At 39.0% G+C, this 22,687-nt stretch overlaps 1 protein-coding gene across 3 annotated transcripts in view; it reads left to right on the top strand.

Annotated features, from left to right (window-relative positions):
* The window catches only part of DNAJC13 (DnaJ heat shock protein family (Hsp40) member C13), a 56,385-nt gene extending 34,027 nt beyond the window's left edge, over window positions 1-22,358 (top strand). For all 3 annotated transcript variants that reach the window (XM_072853838.1, XM_072853837.1, XM_072853836.1), the window contains 26 exons: window positions 288-333; window positions 553-707; window positions 1,355-1,556; window positions 2,341-2,456; window positions 3,340-3,418; window positions 4,016-4,151; window positions 5,291-5,475; window positions 6,046-6,120; window positions 6,315-6,434; window positions 7,301-7,480; window positions 8,399-8,566; window positions 9,173-9,286; window positions 9,621-9,737; window positions 10,300-10,477; window positions 11,571-11,662; window positions 12,015-12,114; window positions 12,570-12,644; window positions 12,809-12,921; window positions 13,337-13,506; window positions 13,883-13,925; window positions 14,851-15,024; window positions 16,050-16,229; window positions 16,484-16,624; window positions 17,113-17,256; window positions 18,102-18,201; window positions 21,505-22,358. In XM_072853838.1, the coding sequence (XP_072709939.1) occupies window positions 288-333; window positions 553-707; window positions 1,355-1,556; window positions 2,341-2,456; window positions 3,340-3,418; window positions 4,016-4,151; window positions 5,291-5,475; window positions 6,046-6,120; window positions 6,315-6,434; window positions 7,301-7,480; window positions 8,399-8,566; window positions 9,173-9,286; window positions 9,621-9,737; window positions 10,300-10,477; window positions 11,571-11,662; window positions 12,015-12,114; window positions 12,570-12,644; window positions 12,809-12,921; window positions 13,337-13,506; window positions 13,883-13,925; window positions 14,851-15,024; window positions 16,050-16,229; window positions 16,484-16,624; window positions 17,113-17,256; window positions 18,102-18,201; window positions 21,505-21,602 (3,301 nt within the window). In that variant the 3' untranslated portion in view covers window positions 21,603-22,358. The remainder of the gene's footprint in view (window positions 1-287; window positions 334-552; window positions 708-1,354; window positions 1,557-2,340; window positions 2,457-3,339; window positions 3,419-4,015; window positions 4,152-5,290; window positions 5,476-6,045; window positions 6,121-6,314; window positions 6,435-7,300; window positions 7,481-8,398; window positions 8,567-9,172; window positions 9,287-9,620; window positions 9,738-10,299; window positions 10,478-11,570; window positions 11,663-12,014; window positions 12,115-12,569; window positions 12,645-12,808; window positions 12,922-13,336; window positions 13,507-13,882; window positions 13,926-14,850; window positions 15,025-16,049; window positions 16,230-16,483; window positions 16,625-17,112; window positions 17,257-18,101; window positions 18,202-21,504) is intronic.
* The last annotated feature ends 329 nt before the right edge of the window (window positions 22,359-22,687 follow it).

Below are 22,687 nucleotides of genomic sequence, written 5' to 3'. Positions count from 1 at the left end.
CTCTGTCTCTATCAGCTTCATTTTTTTTGTGTGGAGAAAACAGGCTTTCAGGAACAAGACTTTCAAACTGAAATGATGAACATAAGGCAATATTTATAACATGGGAGTGCTTAACTTGGTGGAGTTCCTAAGGATTTGATGGATTTTGTACAGAGATTCATTCAATTGTTACTCTTATCTCAAAGTAAACGTGTGAGACTTGCCAGCTGGACTATGTTGGTCTGCTTATCTTTCAAGGGTGCCTTAAATATCAATTAAACAGAAAATAACTGCTGTTTCTCTTCTAGGTTTTTGAAATACACACATACAAAACAAGCTTTCAAGTCTGAAGAAGTGAGTAGATTGCAAAAGTAACTACCTCTGTTTCCAAATAGTTTTGCAGACCACCTCTAGTTGTTTTAACCGTACTTGATGCTTATTCTTCTTCTAAGTTCTCAAGAGTTAGAATTTAAGAACTATAAGGGAAAAAGGGGAGGGTTTTTTATATCTCAAGTTGGTTAGCAAGACTGAATTCAGATTACCTTTGAGATGACAATGTGTTCTCTTCTGTAGACAAAAAGTCAAGATATAGTTCAAAGAAGTATACTTGGACATATTCTTCCTGAAGCAATGGTGTGTTATTTAGAAAACTATGAACCAGAAAAATTTTCTGAGATATTCCTTGGAGAATTTGACACTCCCGAAGCAATTTGGAGCAATGAAATGAGGTAACTGTTTTCTGTCAGTGGGACAAATAAATCTGAACTACATCTTGTGCTGAAGCGGGCTTGTCTTAGACATTTCTAAAGAATGCTGAAAATACCTAGATTCCATGGTTTCATTACTTCCCTCTGTTTGCCTTCTGCAAGGGCAATGTCCTGCATTGCCCTCTGCTCCTATCAAAAATAACAGGGGTGTGGTGGGAGTGGAATTCACAGCGGGAAGGGGAATATTTCCCTGAACATCTGATGACATGATTTACATCTGCCTCTGTCATACTTTATTAAGTTCCTTTCATGAGTGGAGACTTAACTATTTATGTGGACTGCTTTGTGCTTACTGTACGCATTTATTAACAGCACCTGTCTAGGAGCTATACCTCTAATATTACTATACATTTTTAGGGTGTCCCAAAAAGTAAAGAGGTGTTGAGGGAGGGCAAAATGTCACTTTACATTGTCTTTAATAAACTAATTTTCATGGCATTGAAATAGCTTTATAACAAAATAGGACTGAATCCTATTCTGAATCCCTTCGGAAATGTGGGAAGCTACTAAGGAAAATCTTTTCAGAAGAAATCATTGAACACACTTGTACAGTCACTGAGGATTGAGGACTGCTTGGCAAGTGTTAAACCAAACTTTGTAACTTTTAGGCGTCTTATGATAGAGAAGATTGCTGCTCATCTTGCTGACTTCACCCCTCGTCTTCAAAGCAATACAAGAGCACTCTACCAATACTGTCCTATCCCAGTTATCAACTATCCACAACTGGAAAATGAGCTGTTCTGTAATATTTATTACCTCAAGCATCTTTGTGATACACTCAGATTTCCAGACTGGCCAATTAAAGATCCGGTAAGTAAGAAGTATTTTAGGATTCATTTAGTTCTTGGTCTTTCAGAGTCCTAAAAGTGGGATTTGTAACAAAAATTAAGGAAATAAAATGCTAGGTTTTTTGCTAGTAACTGATTGATCCTGAATTTCACTTCATAAGCAAATATGTTAAACATTTCTTTATCTTGAAGCAGAATAGTCATATAAGTCATATATGCCATGTAGCAACCACATGTTAAGTATATCCTCCTTGTGGTGACTACTAAAAAAGCAAAATAAAGCATCCAAGAAACTTCAGATAGTGTTTCAATGAACCTCAAGTGATTGGGGGGCCAGGGGGAAAATCATCACTTTTGGGTCCTTATTTGTCCATGCTGGACAAGACACTGAGCTAACTTGGTATCAGTACAGTAACTGAATTGGTGAGATCTTTGGTACAAGTGTATGGTCTAGATCTGTCTATGCAGCTTTACTTATTCATGCAGCTTTGTTGCAGTTTTTGTGGTATTGAGATGTGAACTGCGTATCTCTTAAGTGATTCTCCCTCTTTTAATACAACTCTTACATAGAGTTTTTAATGTTAAGGTACTCCTATCTTGAGCAAAATGTAGCACTGCAGTGAAGCAAAGTCTTAATCGCTTCCTGACTGGAGGGGGAACCATAATTACTAAAGGTAAAAGGATTAAGTCTTTGAACTTAGAGTGATGGAAGATAAAGATTCATTAATAAAGCAGCACTTTATTAAAAAAGATGTTGTGTACTGGTGTCAGCATAAATGAAATGCTAATGAATTGTAATTATTTAGGTTAAACTGTTGAAAGATACACTAGAAGCTTGGAAGAAGGAGGTAGAAAAGAAGCCACCTACCATGTCAATAGATGATGCTTATGAAGTCCTTAACCTTCCCAAAGGACAAGGCCAGTAAGTTGTTTTCAGTATTTAAAGTTGTGTAACTACCTCTACATAAACTCCATACACTGAACAGACTGAAGCTTCTTATCTCAGTACTTGCAACCAGTGAGTGGTACCAGTTCAATTATGTCTAGCACCTACTTCTTTCATAGTGGAAGATTTATTTTTAGATAAAGAAACAAAGCTTGAAAATCCAACTCCAGTGTTTGAGAGAATAATTGTAAAGTGTTCAGATAAACTGAAACGGGGGAAAAATGCTTTGAGCTCTGCTTCAAAGCATTCACTGGGCTGTTTTACAGGACAAGCATTAGACTCAACCATAGTGAGCAAAGAATATGGCAGAACTTGAATATGTTCAAAGTGGAACTTGGTTTCTCTAATCATCCTTCTTCCCCTGCCATATATTTTCCTTTTTCTTGGTAGTAATATCCTTAGGATTTTTTTACTTCCTATCTTGCTACTGGTTTCTGACTTCAGGCCTCCAGAAAAGAACTGACAGCACTTTGTATTTATCCTTCAAGAACAGTGCACTTACTACAAACCATGAACTAACAACTCTTACCACTCATAGCTCATTTAGACTCTTCATTTAGAAGATTCAGGAACTTTGAATCTTCTATGGTTAGTTTAGAAGTATTAATCACCTTCTGGTTAGTATATTCAGTACAAGAGGTACTAAAATACTTTGTATTTCTAAAAGTTTTTTCTATTCTGTGGCCACATGATTACCCCTGTTCAGTGTCAGCTATTGAAGCAGGATTTTCCAATTGAAATATGAGAGCTTTGTAGTTTTCACTTCATTGCAGTTACTATTAGTATTGTTGTCAGAATCCAGGCTTGTGTTTTGTTTTTTTTGATGTTGCTCAATGTAATGGGACTTGTTTTCTTGTAGGCATGATGAAAGCAAGATCAGGAAAGCTTATTTCAGGCTGGCACAAAAATATCACCCAGACAAGAATCCAGAAGGCAGGGTATGTACAACACAAACTTACAGTGTTAATAAAGTGGGGACAAATTCATCTGTTATGTGTATTAAGAATTCTGAAATGCCCACTTAAATCGTCTTTCTCCTTTTTAAAAGCTATGCCCTAGATGAATACTAGAATATAGATTAGTACTACAGATGAGTATTTTAACTGATGTCAACCAAGGAATATTAGGATTTCTACAGTAAACTGATGTAATCAGGTTAGACCCACATCTCAGTGTCTGTTTAGAGTTACACAGGACCTAAATAAGCTAATTGCTCCCTTTCAAAGACAGACTGCATCCTCTGCTCTTTCTCACAATCAATTAAACTGTACTTACTACTTTTGTCATAGTGGAATTGACTTAGTTTTAGTCTCTTGCCTATGGTGGAGTTGAGGAGACAAAATAAAACTGATCTGTGAACTAGTGTTCTTAAGTTTATTCAGAGTATTTTCTGAAGTGTAGTAAGGCAACAAAACTAGTGTTCTGGCTGTTAACCTGGAATGCTTCATTTTACCTGCATCTAAACTGATGCTGTAGACTTGTAGTAATTTAGGGGGTTCTTAGCAACTCTTAAGACTATTTGTCTTTATTTGCAGGATATGTTTGAAAAAGTCAATAAAGCATATGAGTTTCTATGCACAAAGTCTGCCAAGGTGATAGATGGGCCAGATCCAGAAAACATAATTTTGATCTTGAAAACTCAAAGCATTCTCTTCAACAGGCATAAGGAAGGTAAGCATGCTGTCTCTGAAGAATGTTTTATGTTCATTTCTTTAGTGGCCATTGCAGTCAGTTTTAATCTCCTCTGTTCTTGAGTCTGTGTTCTGTTGATCTGGTTTCTGCCTTGCCACAGCATTATGTAGCTATGGTAAAGGGTTTCAAAATAGGACTTTCTTCCATGAAATAAATTCATCTGCAGTAAAAATTCAAAAAAACATGAATAGCTTTTTGAAATTCTCTGCACCAGTACTAATCAGTTTGAATCTTCCTCCATATATAACTTAGACTTACAATTCTGTCTGGGCAGAAAAGTCCTCACTAGTACTCAGTCACCCAGATGGCAGATTCTGGGTATAAATGAGATTACACTCATGTGGCTATTAGAATTTCTGCAAGATTGTCTCATTTTTGACTAGTGTTAGTCCTCTGGTGAGTGTGCTGCAACACTACCTCTTTCACAGCTCAATAGGGATGGCTAGTGTACCTTAACCCTTGGCTCTGGCTACAGTCCCTGGCTGGCAGCTGCTGGCATGTCCAAGTCTTGCAGAGTCAACAGTGTTTTGCTACATAAGTGTTACATTATAATGGTAAACTAAGAACCTTATATGCAATCATAGCTCTCAGTTGTGTGGAGGCAGTGACAACATTAGTGTAGACTTATATAGGTCGGCTCACAATCGGCTCCATGCTGCAAGATGGAATTGTTGTTTAGCACTGCTGAACCCTAAAGGAATAAAAAATATGGTTAAAACATATGATTACTGTGTCAAACTGGAAAAGGTCCTTGCAGACTTATTGTTAGACAATCTTGGCCTAAGACAGACAGACAAAGCTGTACTTGTTTTTCTCTGGAGACAGATGAGTATCATTTGGAAGGCTCTGAGCTTGGGGGCTTGCTGAGCTGGAGATAAGTCTTTTGAATCTTAAATGAGTCCTTTCCATGAAGCTCTGTTAGCTTCTAGCATGATCTAGTCTTATGTGACAAGGAGTCATTGTGTGGACTGCTCAGTCTTGCTCCAGTTTTCCCAGGTGTTGGCTTTCTTTGACTCCTAGTCCTTATATAGCTGATATATCTTCCACTGGTAATTATGTGGTGGTTTAAATTGCTTAGACTCTGCATATATGTAAACTTTGACTTTTTTCTTTTTCAGAGTTGAAACCTTATAAGTATGCAGGCTATCCTATGCTGATAAAGACTATTACCATTGAAACATCAGATGACCTTTTGTTTTCCAAAGAATCTCCTCTGTTGCCTGCTGCTACAGAACTTGCTTTCCATACTGTCAATTGTTCAGCATTAAACGCAGAAGAACTGAGAAGAGAAAATGGAATTGAGGTAAATGGAAAGAAACTTACTGAAATTAATTTTTTTAGTCGGACTCTTCCACAGCTAAAAATTCTAGGTCCTCAGTGCATAGGACATCAGATGCAATTGAGAATCACTTTTGGTCTTGAGACACTTGTCCATTCTTACTGTCTCTTTTCTGGATGCAGTAGGAAAAGCCTCTTGCAGAGTATACCCCTTTCTGGACCAAGGCTTGTCTGTTGAACTGTGGATAAGCAAACTACATATCATGTTTCTCTACTTCTTTGCAAAACTCTATTGAGAGCTTCTACATTCTATATGTGAAAGAATAGATAAATGTGAACAAGTCACTTGAGCAGAAGGGCTTTTCATTGCACACATTAGCTCACATGTGAGAATGCTATCAACTCTAAAGCACCAAATGCTGGTACCAGTGTTTGCAAGGAATTTTGCCCCTACAAACCATTTGAGCAAGCAGCAGATTTTGTCAAATGTTTCCCTTCAGCCATAAAACATTAGCTGATAAATCAATTTTTAATTTCTGCCAGCCTTTATCAGTTTTTGTTGTGACTGAACTTATGCATCATCCAATCCTCACAGGTATTGCAAGAAGCATTTAATCGTTGTGTAGCAGTCTTGACTCATTCTAGTAAACCAGATGATATGTCTGTACAGGTAAGTTGCAGCACCTTTAACTGATTGTATCACCTTCTCAGAAGACTATATATACAATATGATATACATATGATAATAAATACAAGTGTGTATATATAATATAAAATATTGATATAGTATTATATATTTAAAAATAGGATTGTAAACATGTAGTTCCTCTCCACTTGGAACCAATAAAATACTGCTTTTTGTAGGTGTGTGGATATATTAGTAAATGTTACAGTGTAGCAGCTCAGTTTGAGGAATGCAGAGAGAAGATTACAGAAATGCCTAACATCATTAAGGACCTCTGTAGACTACTGTATTATGGCAAGGTAAGAGCTCCCTTCCTTTGCCTAAATGGGTATTTAACTGCTAAATGTTTAGGGGAATGATCTGTTTTTAAGGGAGATAGGAAAATTGCAGAGACTGATCAAACCCTTCTGTAAGATCTCAGCTAATCATTATGGGATATAGAACTCTACTGCCTTGTTCTCAGCACTTGTATTTGAATCCATTTAGTGGACTTAAAATGCAGTCACTATAAAGATGCAGCTACTTTTGCCTTTTAACCGACTTATGTCTAGCTGATTGGTTTAAATCAGCACATAAAAGTACTAGAGCTAGATCTTATGTAATCAGATAGGCTCCTAAATCAGCATAAACGCTGGGAACAGTATTCAAGAAGTTTTGTTGCCATTTAGCTTTTTAGAACTTACCTCGTGTTATATAAATGCTGAATTTTGTCTGAATTGATAAAGGAAAGCTTGTCTTGAACTTTTCATATGGGGTATGTGAAAACAGAAGACTATAGAAAACAGAAGACTATGAAACCAGATAGTAATTGACTAGAGGTGCTTGTCTGTTTAGTCCCTGCCACTGTCTGTTGTTTAGTATTGCCATAAAAAGCTCACTTGGGAATCTCTGCCACCTTCTTGAATTGTTTTTTCACCAGTTCATCAATGTTCTTTTCTAATCATATGAAATAAACTATATAAGTACTCTTCCTTAGAAGGATGCTGACTAATTAGCCATGTTTCTTGGCTACCAGACACTTAACTTCAACTGCAGATGTTGTTCTGTGTACTTCAGTTTTCATCTCTGTGCTGCTTAGACAGTACTCTAAGCCTTTGTTTGATAAGGAAGCCAGCTGGCTTTCTTTGGTCCCAAGTACCTAAGGCAAACTTTTTTCCTCCTTCAGAATATACCACGAGTAGCTTCTCTGGGAGTGGAGTGTGTTAGCTCCTTTGCCTTAGATTACTGGCTACAAACGCACTTGTTCCAAGCTGGAGTTCTCTGGTACTTACTGGGTTACCTCTTCAACTACGACTATACACTAGAAGAGAGTGGTATTCAGAAAAGTGAAGATTCAAATCACCAGGTAATGTTAACAAGGTGCATGCTTTCAGACACCAACGGTTGTTGCTTGCCATCTCTTATTAACAAAATAAGTATATTCAAATACTTGTTAAAATCATTGAACTACAAGAACAATAATGTTAACAGAGCAGTTTTGGAAGGGGATTTTTTTGCAGTAGTGTAAATACTGTTTGGGTTTTGGTGTTTTTCTTTCTTTTTTTTAAGAGTAGCTCATGTTTTGAGTTCAAATATTAAAGCTGCCAAAACCTGTACTTTCTAATAGACTTAATGCAAGAGATTTTTTATAGACAGTGAACAGTAAAAAAGTAAACTTGTGCTATCAGAAGAAAAAGTCCTTTTCTCTTGAGGCTCAGCTGAAGGGGTTGTCTAGCGATACCATGAACTTATCTGAAATGTCTGCTCTAGGACTGTATTGTCCCTTTGCCCCACAGCTCTGTAAGTGGCTTCACACATCTTCCATTTTCTTAAATGGTGACCCTCTAAGTATGCATTTCTTCCTCAGCCACTGGATGAGATGAGTTTTGAACAGTCTATTGTAGTTATTAACTCTTGTATCATGATCATAAAAGGCTTATTATGCTGATATTTGACTGTGCTAGCAGGAACCATTGTCTGGTCAGAAGCTATGACACTAAATAGCTTCTGTAGCTTTCAGCTCATCTTGATGCCCCAGTTTTTCCAACTTATCAGTGTTCATGTCTAACTGCACTTATTAAGCCCACAATGCAGTGACCATATTGTGCTGTTCCGCAGCACCTAGTGTTTTATTAGACATCAGTGTACAATTAATGATGCAGACAAATAGGGAATACCAGTTCTGTTCATTCTGGTGCAGAAGTGTTGAACAACTCTTTCTAGCTATTCTAATATTTCTTCAGTAAGATCTAGCTTTTTTTATACCTGTCTCTGTATTTTTCAGGAGGTAGCAAATAGCCTTGCTAAGCTCAGTCTCCTGGCCTTGAGTCGCCTTGGAGGGTATCTCTCTGAAGAACAAGCTACACCTGAAAACCCAACGATCAGAAAAAGCTTGGCTGGAATGTTGACACCCTATATTGCAAGGAAACTGTCTGTGGTCAGTCCTACTGAGGTAAGCATCTGTTGGCCAAAACTTTCTCTAGTGATTTATGGAAGGAGAACCTGGTCACTTCTGAAACACCGAACTCTTAGACCAACCTGATACAGAGAACAGCAGTGCAATTTTTCTTTGCAGTTGGAGTAACTGCAAGGAAAAGAAACTGTTTCAGCCTCAAACACTATGGACAAGAACAGTATCCTGTAAAATAATATTTGCAAAACAAATATGGGAGCAAAGAAGTTGAGGTAATTGTTGAAGGCTTAAGGATATGATAATGGAGAACAAAGGCTAAACTACTCTTTTTAATGGTGCCAAGGAAGTCATCTACAAAGAGATGCTGCAGATAGTTGCTGCTCACTGTCAAAAATAGGAGAATCTGAAGTAAATGTGGCTTGAAGCAGAATAAAGAAAACATATAGATTGTACTGTACCAAATAACTTACACATACTGTTTTTCCAGTATATGGAAAACTTGACACTTTAAACCTGCTTATGAAATTGGTCTGGTTGTTAATGAGATTGGATTAACTTATATCACAAAGCACACTGATTACTGTGCATAATGATCCAGAACTAAGTTGTAAACCTGTTACATCATGTAAATTCCTTATTTCTTAGACTCTGAAGATGCTTAACAGTAATACAGAGAACCCCTACTTGATCTGGAACAATGGGACAAGAGCTGAATTACTTGAGTTTTTGGAATCTCAACAAGAAAGCATGATTAAGAGAGTAAGATACTTTTTACTTTAAATCCCACTACTATTTTAAACTATTTTGCATTTTTGTACAGCTGCTTGTAATACGGTGTAGTTAATACAAGTATCCGCTGCTGTCTACTCCTAAGTCACTTTCTGTGTTCAGTAGTCTTACAAAGAAAACAAAAAACCTAAGAGTTTGTGTGTTGAGTTCTTCTAATGTTTTGGTCTGCCTTGAGCTTCTGACTTTTGCTAAAGCTTTAAGTTTTCTGTTCAAGTATTCTCTGTTTCATTATTGGGTTATAGCTTTACACTTTTCTACAAGATTATTTTCTGTCTGAGCTTGTGCTGCTTATCTCTGCTTACAGGGTGATTGTGACAAGAGCTATGGATCTGACTTTGTCTTCAGTGACCATGCAAAGGAACTTATTGTGGGAGAGATTTTTGTCAGAGTCTACAATGAGGTCCCTACCTTCCAACTAGAGGTGAGATGTAGCTAAAACCTTCCTGTTGAAACTACTATTTGGAATGTTACGTCTTCCTCTTTATCTATCTGTCAGTGCAAACAGAATGGAGGAAAATATGAACTCTTACGGAAATTTCCTTCAACATGATCAGCATGTTATGGGATATCTCTATTGGAGTAGAATAAATTAAAGTGAATAATGAGTTGGTCATAAGATACGCTGCTTCAGGTGGCTTTAATGACTTTTCTCTACAAGCTTGCACTGCAGACACTCAGGTTAATTCAGTAATTACTGGAGGTAGTGATTCTGCCTAGTGGCTCTGCTGTCCATCCACGTGTGTGTATATATATATGGACAAACGTACACCTTAAGAATGCTGTTGAAGTAGTGGCAGCTTTCTAAGGGTACGTTTACCTATAAGTAGGGTTAATGTGCTCCAGATGTTACAGTAATCAGAGCAGAAAAGTGTTTCCTGTCTGGAAGAAAGGGAAATGTAGGACAAGTTATTTGGATACGCTTTCTTCTAGTGTGAATACTGTTGCATCACACAGCTAAAAATGCTCTCATCTCTAATTTAAAGCTTCCTAAAGCATTTGCTGCAAGCCTCTTGGATTACATAGGCTCACAAGCACAGTACCTTCATACGCTAATGGCAATAACACAGACTGGGAAAGTAGAGTCCAATCAACATGGAGATCGGTTACGGAGAGTTGAAATGGCCCTGGAGGCTCTGAGAAACGTGATAAAACATAACCCAGGTATGCTTAAAAATGAACTTCCCTGATAGGCTTTCTTGTGGACAACCTTAAATAATGTGGACCTCTGTAGTCTTTATCTTCCAGTGAGAAGGAAGCTTGTTTTGCTGGCTAACAGACTTTAGCATTGTTGATAAGCCACATAGGCTTGCTTTTTTCTCTTTTTTTTTTTTTCCTCTTCTGGAGAACATTATTAGTAGAAGTATTAAAGTCCAAGCTTTATTTATTTTCTCCTCTGAAACATTGGGTTTTAACTCTAATTCTAGCCTGCTGTTGCCAGGAAGACTTAAACCTCTTGGATGAAACTTTCTGTAATCCTTCAAAGAATTTTAGCTGATTTGTAAACTTCCTTGCATCAAACAAGCAAAAAAACAACCCCCTTGAGCTAAGTACTGCATGCTAGTAAACACCTAAAAACATGTCAGGGCCTTACTAAAGCAGGAGGAGAAGATGCTCTTGAGAGTGGGCAGCTAATACCAGCAAAGATTTATGAGTAGATATCAATGTACAGACTGGAAAAGCCTGAGACACACAATTAGGATGTTTTCCTACTGTGTTATATGTTAGTTCTAAAAGCAACTCATGCTACTATCATGGCTTCTAATAATAGGTGGTTCTCAAACTGGATTATCTGTATTTGACAGTTATAACCCTGAAGGCAGCTGTTACTGCTGCAGATAGCAACCCTGCTCTGAGCTGAGAGAATCAGAAAGAGCAAGTGTATTTGAAGACAAGAAGTACTGATAACCAATAATAAAAAAATAACTGAACTTGCTTAGTTGTCTTGGAAGAATGCAAGTAACTAGGTAGTCCAAGAACTAGCTCAGTTACTTGCCTTAGAGGGAGGAGGTATCCTCTCCTTTTGAAATATTGTTGACCTGAGACTTTGTGGAAGCTAGATTAATAGACAGGACTTCATAACTTCCTAATTCTGTAGCAGGTGCTGCCCTGTAGGAGCTGTTATAACTACTGTGGCAGACTATGTACAGACATGTAGTCTCTAACACTTCTCTCTAGAGTGAAATGTGGGCTTGGGATGGCCTTCAGTGAATGCTTTGGCTAACATGAAGAGAATAACTTATTTGGTCTCTTGCAGGTTCTGAGTGTGAATGCATAGGTCACTTTAAGTTGATATTCTCCCTTCTGCGTGTTCATGGAGCTGGCCAGGTGCAGCAGTTGGCGCTGGAGGTAAAAAAACCCAAACCAAACAAACAAAAAACCCAACCCCCACTGTCTGGGTGCTCTATGTAATCAGCATAAACAAACCTGATTGTGTAACTGTTAAGAGTAGGACCTAAAAAGTATCAAGATTGGGGCTCCAAGGTATCACTTGTTCCTCCAAGGAGGAACTGACAGCTTCTTGCCTGTGTCTTTGCTCCTTTCTTCCTTGAGATGACAAGACAATTTAGTGTCAGGAATAAACGTTGTAAATATTAGCTATATTGGCCCGTGAGGTGACTGACTTCATCATACACTGCATTTTCTGGGCAATGTCTTAACAGCTGGAATATAATCAAGTGTTGTTTCTGATCTTTTACAGGTAGTGAACATAGTAACAAGTAACCAAGAATGTGTTAACAACATTGCTGAGGCAATGGTTCTTGCTAACTTACTGGCACTTCTGCATTCCTTACCTTCAAGTATGTACCATATAATTCTTAGGCTTGCAAGGCAAAGGATTTCCAACTCGGAAATTAATTAGAATGCAGCTGGCTAAGCTTACTACTGAGTTTTAGGTTAAAACAGCATTTCAGTGGGGATGATTAAAACAATGTACAATGTAACCCGTTTGTCTTAAATGTGTGAGCTGAAACATATGTATTGCAGGTATTTGAATTGCATAGTATTTTATTGACTAATTCTTTTAGTGAATTTCGGTAGTAAATATCTAATTAAGAAGTTATGCTGTACTAGCATGTATGATTGATTTGATGTTCCCTGACTAACTGAATTCAGCAACAAATCCCTAAGCTTGCAATTGTCATAAGCTTTATTGCAGTTTTGATACAGCTTTCTGTTAAGATCAGTTTAGTTCATCTTTGATTAGTTAATAGTCTATATGGCACAAAGTTCTTAATACTTTTTATTTTGACAGGTCGGCAGCTCGTCCTTGAAACTTTGTATGCTTTGACGTCTAGCACAAAAATAATTAAAGAGGCCATGGCAAAAGGTATGGTACTACATTGAAAGCAAATGTTTCTGCAACACTGGACTTAAAGTAAATACAGTGGCCAAATCTTACTCTTACCTGGAGAAGAGCCAGTGTGGAATTGGTAAATTCATACTACTTGTGACAAGAAAAAAATTTGAATGTTTTCCTATCTCTTTGTACAGGTGCTTTAATCTACTTATTAGACATGTTTTGCAACTCAACTCATCCACAGGTCCGAGCCCAAACAGCAGAGCTCTTTGCCAAAATGACTGCAGATAAGCTGGTGGGTCCAAAGGTAAGAATCTTAACAGCTCTTGTTGTAACTCTTTACCTTGGTGTTACCAGCCTCTCTCTGAAGATGGAACAAAAAAACCCTTCTGTGACTGTAACATTCATATGAAGAGCAATCTGGCTTTTTCAAAACAGTTAGCTCTTAATCTGTGAGCAGACTTCTAGAAGCAGTTGTATTTATTGTAACTACTATAAGCAGTTTGGTTTCCATTTGTAATGACTTTAACGTTAGATACCTACATTTCAGACCATTGGCTATCGCTGTTTAAAATGATAGCACTATTTTATTTTGTGGTGTTGTGTTCTAGCAGTTGGCATTATAGCACCACAAATAATTGGACTTCCTGGAGTTCCCTATTTTTCTGACAGTTAGTTTGACTTGTGATATACTAAATGTCAATTCTGTTCATCCTTTCTAGGTTAGAATTACACTAATGAAATTTTTACCTGGAGTCTTCATGGATGCCATGAGGGACAACCCTGAAGCTGCTGTTCATATCTTTGAGGGAACTCATGAAAATCCTGAGTTAATTTGGAATGACAACTCCAGGGAGAGAGTATCGACAACAGTTCGAGAAATGATGCTTGAGTATGTGGAGTCCTACTGACTAAGTATTTCCTTAACTGAGACACTCTTAGTGGCAGTAAACCAGAGTTGCTATAGAAGAAGTGTCAGACAGATCTCTGCCTGTAAAAAGTAGAATCCTTGCAAGCCAGACTTCAGTGAAAAGAAACTTGTTCACTGTTTGTATATTTTACCTGTAACTCAGTGATGCAAGTGTGGTTTGTGCACAATCATCCAGGTATTTGCTCACTGCTATAAGATTTGGGAGGGGGTTACAATGAGGAGAAAATGGGGTTTAGAAACTGGAACTACTTCACAACGATGGAGAGAGACTGAGGTGTCAAGCAGGGAAGACGACTGCTTCTTTTACTGCTCGTTAAAACTTACTTTCTTTTTAAAGGCACTTTAAACTTCAGAGGGACAACCCTGACACTAACTGGAAGGTAAAAGTATACTGTTTCTGCTTTGGGTCTGTCCAGGGAGACTATAAGCCAGCTAATAATATATGCATGTATGTAACTCTCTGACAGGATTTCCTCTTAAAGTACCAGCAGGAACTCACTGCTGTGCTAACATAACTGTTTTAATATTGAATTGATGCTTTTGTTACTTCTTGTACCTCAAAATCAGACGCTTTATTGGCAGTGGTCTTGCCAGTAATACTCTGAATTTTCTGATAGTTCAGGTCATTCTAAAACTAAGTCAGCAACAAAGGAGAATACCAGTTTGCTGGAAAAGTCCAATCACTTATTACATTGCTGTAGTAAACTCGCTCTTGGTAAATGTTCAGGAGCCGTTAGCAAGCCACTGAGTCTCAAAAGTGATGGTCCTGAGCCATTCCATCACATCAGGTCAATTGGTGAGATGTTTCCGTCTGTAGTATTTCCCAATATCTGTGAAAGGCCAGGCATGACTTCCTCCCAACCGTGGTCTAGTTCAGCATTCAAACAACTTCTAAACACATGCAGGATGGCTATTTTGGTGCAGGTGTAAACTGGAAACTTGCCTAGGTTAATGGTGAGAACTTCCCCTGAAGTGTGCAGGAAAGAAAGGAAAGGGCTGTTTTATCAGCCTTGCTGCTGGTACTTCTCTTGAACTAGTATTTACCACTAGTATAGTTGTAGACTCAGTTACTTGTGTTCTTTGAAAGAAAAGTCCACTGTAGTAGTACTGCCTGCACTGTTCTTTCTACTCTCACTTTGTACCTCATGTTTCCTCAAGATGAAGTGTGTGTTGATCTTGCACAGCTCTGTCTTGGAGAATATAGTTAGTTCAGTGATCCTTACCACTTAGAGTCATGATGTTAGAGAAACAATTACAGCTGTCACAAATACTCTTGCCAATAACTCCTACTTTACAATTCAACAGCTGCCTGAAGACTTTGCTGTGGTGTATGGTGAGGCAGAAGGTGAACTTTCAGTGGGGGGAGTCTTCCTAAGGATTTTTATTGCCCAGCCGGCCTGGGTTTTACGGAAACCAAGAGAATTTCTCATTGCACTGTTGGAAAAGTTAACTGAACTACTGGAGAAAAATAACCCCCATGTAAGATGATTTTTCTGATTCTGCTCTTTGAATTTGTTTAGCAGTCTTAAGCTACGAGTCTTTTAGTATCTGATTAACTTCTATTCTCACACTTTCTTCCTAACATGAATGATTTTTTTTGTCTGCTTTCTGACTCTGTAAAAGCATGTAGATATGTTTAAAAGCATTGACTCATGTTCAGAAATTGCCTAAAGTCCCCGAAGCCACAGAACTAGCTTCAGTAAGTGTTAGAGGCTTTTTTTGTGATACAGATGCGGCTCTTTAATTATTCCATGACTGACCAACCTAAGAAAATGGCACTTGTTCTACACTGCCTAAAAATTTTCAGCTCTTGACACTTCTAGTGTCCTTCTGCAACACTGACTTCCCACTCTAGTGTAAATTACATGACCTATACAAGGCTGCTACCTAACAATTAGCGTAACACAGAACTAATGTGTTACAGTTTGAATGAGAACAATGTTCAAGTCAGTAACTTAATGGTATTACCAATAACTGAATCTTAAATAGTGTTCAGACAGGTTCTGGGTTAGGCTTGCAGGGAGGCAACTAACTTGCACATTGAATAAAACAGACATCTTTGTAATCAAGATGTGATAGCAGTTTGTATAGGCATGCAGAATGCAGTAAGTGTGGCGGGTGCTGCTACACAGGCTGCAGAACCTGTTAAGGCATTCAAGTGGTCAGCCTAAACATCCGGGCTATCATGCTTCCACCGAGCAAGTTAGCACGTGCTGCTGTGCATGCAGAGGCTGCAGCCAGACACTGGCTTCTCTAGATACTGGAAATAGAGCTTAGAAACTTTTGTGTGATCTGTGTTCATGAAACTAGTGAATGTCTGCCACTCTTGGAGCTGATCACATTCTTCTAAACTTCTTGTTTTAACAACTTCAAAGCAAAGTGACATGATAAAAGCATTAAGGAAAAAAAATCTGTAATGCAGAGCAAGTGAGAAATGTTACTATTATGGTGATACGTAAGGCTTTACTGAGTTATATTTTCTGTTGGTTTTTGGCTTTCTGCAGGGGGAAACTTTAGAAACCATTACCACAGCAACTGTGTGCCTGTTCAGTGCCCAGCCTCAGCTAGCTGATCAAGTTCCTCCGCTTGGTCATCTTCACAAGATAATCCAAGCTATGAATCACAAGAACAATGCCATTCCTAAAAGTGCCATTCGTGTCATGCACATATTGTCTGACAATGAGGTACAGAATCATTTAAGTGCTCAAGGGGAGGAAAAAAAGCATAACTGGAGTTATTTGTATTGTTTAGTAGTGTTCCTAGAAGGGCATTATTCTGACTATAAATACTGTGTACCAGATGAGCAGGGACTTATAGCTAATTAAGGGAGTTAGATTAAAGACACTGAGAAATTTATGGTTTTGGCTGCCTATATCTGCCATAACCGTCAAGCTTAGCATAAAATAAAGTACTCTGGATGTTTCTGTCTCTCCTATAGCTTTGTGTTCGAGCAATGGCATCGCTAGAGACCATTAGCCCTCTCATGAATGGAATGAAAAAGAGATCGGATATAATTGGTGTAGCCTGTGAAGCACTTAATCGAATGTTTCAGAAGGAACAAAATGACTTAGTAGCCCAAGTAAGTAGTATATTCTCAGGCTGTAACAATGTGATATTTTTATATTTGGCATCTGATCTGCTCATTAAAGCAGAGGTACCATTCAACTTCAGTGTCCAGGAGGCTTCCCAGAAGCCATCTAAGTAATGTGCTTTTCATGTTGGAGAAGTCCAAAGTCAGTTCTTTATCCAAAATGTGGACCTGTTCAAGGATGCTACCTGAGCATTGAAGCTTAATGCATAGGTTAGTGTTGGCTTGTGTCTGCTGAGAAAGCATAATGTAGGAATGCCAGCTAATGCAACTGAGTTTACACCTAGACAGAGCAGAACTGCTGGACAGTATCTTTGCTTTCTCATGTATGTATTTATACAGCTCAGAAAAATTGACTAGCTAAACATACTTAGTAATAGCTGTTGGTACTTTAGGTTCACACTAATGCTAGTAATGTAAAACATCTGTATGGAACTTCCTAGTCCATGTCAAGACAACTCATTTAGGTATGTTTGCAGGCTTTGAAAGCAGATTTGGTCCCTTACCTTCTAAAGCTGCTTGAAGGTATTGGTCTTGAGAACCTGGAAAGCCCATCTGCAACAAAAGCTCAGATTGTTAAAGCTCTGAAATCCATGTCTCGCAGCCTGCAGTACGGAGAACAGGTAAGTACTGACAAGTCCTTAACTGGGCTTTGTACACTTGGAAGATCAAACTCTGAACATCCCTTGTTTAATCTTATGGCTGTCCCAGGCATCATTCCACCTAAAAAGGTAACATTGTGTAACTACAAAATCATTATGTGTTGGAACGTCTCTGTGTCTGTCTTGTGGAGAAGTTATTGGTTCAATGCATTTGAAGAGCACTAGTAAAAAAGACAAATCCCAAGTGTAGAAGTGTTCTATAAGCTAGTAGGCTTCTACTGACGACTCTTCAGAAGTTCTGTTAGAAATGTAAATTGCTTTTTTGTTTCCTGGATAAATACTGTTGTGGACAACTGCAGCAGTATTACGGATGTATATTCAAGTTGGTAAAACTTGTCCTAGTAACTGTGCTAGTTCTTGGTGCCTTTCTCTTCCCCTTGTGTTGAAAGCTTTCTCAAAGGGAGGGAAACTGGGGATAGGTCTTTCCTCCAAGTTGGCCCTACCTTGCTATAGTACAGGAAAAGTTCTGTTCTACCTCAGCTCTAGATGCATGGCAAGTGGCTGCTTGCAGGGTTGCTCTTCCTTATCGCCTTACTGGGGAATGAGGGAGAAAGTCAAGCTACTAAATGACTTTTCTTTATGAGCCTTCTGCATTATGTGTTCAGCTGCACAATTGGCACAGTTCAAATGGAAAAGCAAGTTCGTACGGTCTCCTTGGAAATGTGCGATTCCAGATCACAGCCTAAACTACTGCCATGCTATTTGGTAATTCCTTCAGAATGGTTTGGTTCTAGAAAATGAATTTGCTCCCCTAGAACATCACAGATGTCACTTGCTCACTGTGTTAATCTCTTCAAATACTGCAGGTAAATGAAATTCTGTCTCGTTCTTCTGTGTGGAGTGCCTTCAAGGATCAGAAACATGACTTGTTCATTTCTGAGACACAAACAGCAGGATACCTCACAGGTTGGCAACCCTTTCCTATTTATGTCCTGAATCCTACTGAACTGTTACTTAATTGTCAGACTTGACTCTGGAGATAGCGTTTATCCTCAGGATCTAGTGCCATCGTGTGGCCTGAACATTCGATGCTGTAAAAATACAGTAAGTTTTAAAAACGCTTATTAAAAGCCAAACTTTTTTTGTGGTTGAGAATGTATTTCTCTGGATAGTCTTTGCTGTACTTATCACAGCAATGGAATCTGGACACTGGCAAGTCTTGCAAATACCCTGTAGTGATAAAGCAGAGATGTAATCAGAACTAACGAATGACAATATCTTTTCCATGCTTTGTCAGGATCAGTCTACTTCAGTTCTAGAAAAAATTGTTTACCAAGGTTGGGGGAGGAGTGAAGTTTCTTCAAAATCACTTAGACTTTGTCTGTATTAATTGTCATGTGAATTATGCTGCTTTAGAGTTAGGCATGTAGTTGTAGTATTGAGACAGTTTGAATGTTAACAGCTTAGAGCGTGAGGCCACGTTCCAGTCAGACTCAGTGCACTGGCAGGGCCCCTCTCTGCTGGCAATGGCCTTGTGCTTGTACTTGGAGCTTGTGGCATATACTTGAATGCACCTGTGGTGCACCCTGGGTGAGTCCCCTGCTGATGCCACCAAGACTGAAATGGCACCCCAGGCGTGCCACCTCGGTCCCACTAGCAGCGTAGAAGAGCATTCTATCTGTGCGTGCTGTGCACACACAAAGGATAGCAACTAATGTGAACTTCCTTGCTGGTAATGGCACAGTGTGGACATAATCCTAGAACAGTTACATCATAGCAAATAAAATTCTGGTTCTTCCTCCACTTGTGTGCAGTGCTCAATAGATACACCTTTAATGACTACATTGTGCTGTATCACAGTCCAAAACTTCGCTCTCACAGATTACTTGCTATATCTGAAAATATCTTATGTAATGACACTGTAGCAAACTTTGTCTAAAGCAACACATGATGCAAACTTCTGACTCCTCAATAGCTATCAGCTGAACAATCATTTGGTCTTAATAGTTTAGCCTCCCAGATAAGGTTGTAAAGCCCTTCGACAGGTCAATATGAACACTTCCATGTGCCGCATGGAACTTTCTCATCTAACCCAATATAGGAACCTTGGTAAAGCTTTTGAGAATAACTGAATTAATGAGATGCAAGTCAGATGGCCATATAGACAGGAAAGTGTTTCTTGCAAGATACTAGCATGTATTTTGAGGAAATGAAGCAAGAGCCTTTCAAGTCAGGAATTAGACGTTCTAGAAGCTGATGCTTAATATTTTGAGAGTAGGTATATTGCAACACTTGATGCTCTTTTCCACACAGGAAAGACCCAGTGCTTTAGCTCTGAACAGGAGTTTTCTCTTTACTACACCACTTAATGGCATTTTGACAAAGAACACTTGAACACTTGATTCAGTTGGTGCTGAATTTCCTTGGTATTTCATAAATAGTATAAATTAGAAATATGAAGTAAACGCTGGCTGATTACCAGCTAAGAACTGAAAACTATACCAGACATGGCGAGGCTTGAGACTGGGGACAATATAGCTATCCATTGCCTTAAGGCCTGTGCTGCATTTAAATTGCCTAACATTTAAGTGCTTGCAAATGTAGAATGAAGATGCTGTACAAATGCAAAGTATAGATGGAAGCTAAACTACAAGCTTTGTTTTTAACCTGCCTTATCTTGTATTCTGCCTTATGTGTTGCTTCAAATTGCTTTGCTATTTGCACTTCCCTTGAAACTTCCCTTGCTTATTTCTTTTCCCTCAGGTGTCTCTTCTCCTTCCCTTCTAACTGGCAGCAGTCCCCTTCACCTGAGAAGTGGGCTTTAGATCTGCTCTGCCAGGCAGCTTGCTAACTTCTGTGTAGCTCTCTAAAGCAGGTAGATACCATCTTGCAAAATGCACGCTGCACTTGCTGCATTCCAAGTAAAAGATGCATGTCATAAAACTGTAACAAATGTGTGGTCCCAAACTGCAGAACACCGATAAACTTGCCTTCTTCAAGCACACAGCAGCAGAAAACTAACAACTGCAGTGGCTGATAGTTGCTGGTACTACAGATGAACTAAATCCTCCATAATGGAAAAGTTTTTAAGGACAAGAGAACTAGTGGAATTTTTGCACTAGGACATGTAAAAGCGGGTCTGGCTCTTGGCAGATGCCACTGATGGGCTGGCAGAGGGGAAGTCCCCTTCTGGAGCCAGGCACCTTTTTTTACCAAAGGCACTGCTTTGCTCCCTTGCTTGCAGTAGTAGTGTAGGACTGTTTGCAAGGAGACAAACCATGCTCTGATGTTCTGGCTCCAGGCTGTAGTGTGAGAAGAGAGGGTGGGGAATGAAGGGATAGTAAATTTAGGAGAACTTAGTGAGGATTACTTAAGTGGAGGACAGTAAAAGACCCAGCAGACTTTACCATGTTGCAGATTAGCAGTGTAGGCTGAAGGTCTAATACCAAGTTGATCACTGTATCGATGCAGGAACATGTTGCAGGCTGGCAGTTTTCTGCAATTGTTAATCTGGTAAGAGTTGCTGTTGAAACACCTTATGCTGCATGAGTTTTTATTGCATTTGTTTAAAGTTTCTGTATGACTAAATTTTAAACTCCAAGCTTTGAGGGAGAGGGGCTTTGTCTGCAGTGCAAAACTGACCGCCCCTATAGTAATCAACATAGATTTATTGATAGCAAGGAGCTCTCCATCGCTGATACAGAGCTTGTGTATCCCAAGAATGCAGTTACTTTTTTCTAACTGAAGAACGCACAAAGAGCCGCCCAGACAAGCATAGGGTAGTTCTGCTTGTTCACAGGGCAGGCCATGGAGTTTCCTTTAAATATGCAGCTGGGAAAACCTTTGCAACACTGAAAGCATAAACATGGAGCCCAGTAGTGGGATGCATGCCTGAACTCACTTCACTTCTGCAGCAGGTCCTTTCCTTAGCAAAGGAAGGCCCCTCTTTACTGCCATTTCCATGGTGGAAGGTGAGATGGATAATACTGGTGGTTGGGGTTCTTTTGTAACTTACCTGGCACATCAGAATAAAAAATGCTGAGCAAGTCTGAGAATGGTCTCCACAAGTTACTCCACTTAGTGGCCTAAGATGCCTTAATCCTAGTGTTCCTAGACTCCAAAGGATCTAAACAAAGCTCTTAAATGTTCTTGTTTAAGGTGTCTGGTTGACTTGGATGATGCATTTGAGTGTTACCAGAGGGAATAAAGCTGTTCAGTCGCTCTTTAGAATCAAAACTAATCACCAATGTTCTGTTTTCTTCCTGAAAGGCCCTGGAGTTGCTGGTTACCTTACTGCAGGGACGACATCATCTGTAATGCCCAACGTACCACCCCCGGTAGACAACGAAGTGGGAGATGTCAGCTAAGGACTGGAAATTCTTGTGAAAGAGACAGAAAGGCAGACTGGCCAGTGATGAGGAACAGCACTTTCCTCCAGCACATTGAAGTGAACTTGCTGCCTTTCCAAGTGTTTAATGACAGTGTTATTCCTTTTTCTATGACTGTTGGGGTTTTTTTGGTTGTTTTTTTTTTAGGAAAAAGTCAGTGATTCTAACTATCACACTGTAACACAAGAAAGCACTCTGTGGATCAGCTGAAATGGGTACACAAGAATTTTTTTCTTGTTGTACGTAAGCACATTTTGTTCCTTTATATTTGTTTACAAGACTGTGAATCAAACTTTCCTAGTTTTTATATTTTATGAATTAGCATGACTGGAGTTGAGCTACAGTCTAGAGGAATTGGGCTAAAATCACTTTGACCTCATCCCCCCCCCCCCCAAAGAGCATCCCTTCTTTTCCCAGTCTGTGATCACTCCCTTCAAACACATGACTTGCAAAGGGTTGGTCCCTGCACCGGTTCACTGATGTCCTTAATCATTAACATTATCTTCTTCCTGAGATCAAACAGCATTAGACATTTGTATGTATAACTGGCTTGACCAAATTGACAAAGCTTCAGCAAAAAAACCTTAAAAGTTGACATGTTATGTAAGAAATTAGTGTAATTGTGAAATGTTCTATACATTATCCAGTATATAAAAACTTTCTATATTGAGTGTACATTATACAGATCATTCATATGTACATAAAATTTTAAAATAAAGGGAATTAAGAGCCTTGTTAATGAGATAAAGGTGGTATTCTTGCGTAGCTGTTCTTTGAACGTGTGGGAAACGAGGGTGGTCAGAGACCTTAATTTGAGTGTGGCTAAATAGGGTTCCTGGGCATTCTTGCTTGGAAAAACATGTTGTGCAGGCTTGGCCAGCCTGGAGCAGAGCTCCTAAACCACAGGTAGTGGTACAGTGCAGGCTGGTTTGCATTTGAAATGCCCTGCTGCCACTGACTTGCTGACTTTCGCAACTTCCTAGGAAACATTCTTGGCAGGAAGCAAGAGGAAACTAAGATGGATGGAAATACAAACAGATTATTGCTTTCTCAAAAGAGATTAT

The sequence above is a fragment of the Ciconia boyciana genome, chromosome 2 (genome assembly GCF_034638445.1).
Source record: "Ciconia boyciana chromosome 2, ASM3463844v1, whole genome shotgun sequence".
NCBI lineage: Eukaryota > Metazoa > Chordata > Aves > Ciconiiformes > Ciconiidae > Ciconia > Ciconia boyciana.
The sequence above is the reverse complement of the archived record's forward strand: the minus strand, read 5'-3'. Positions and strand labels throughout refer to the sequence as shown.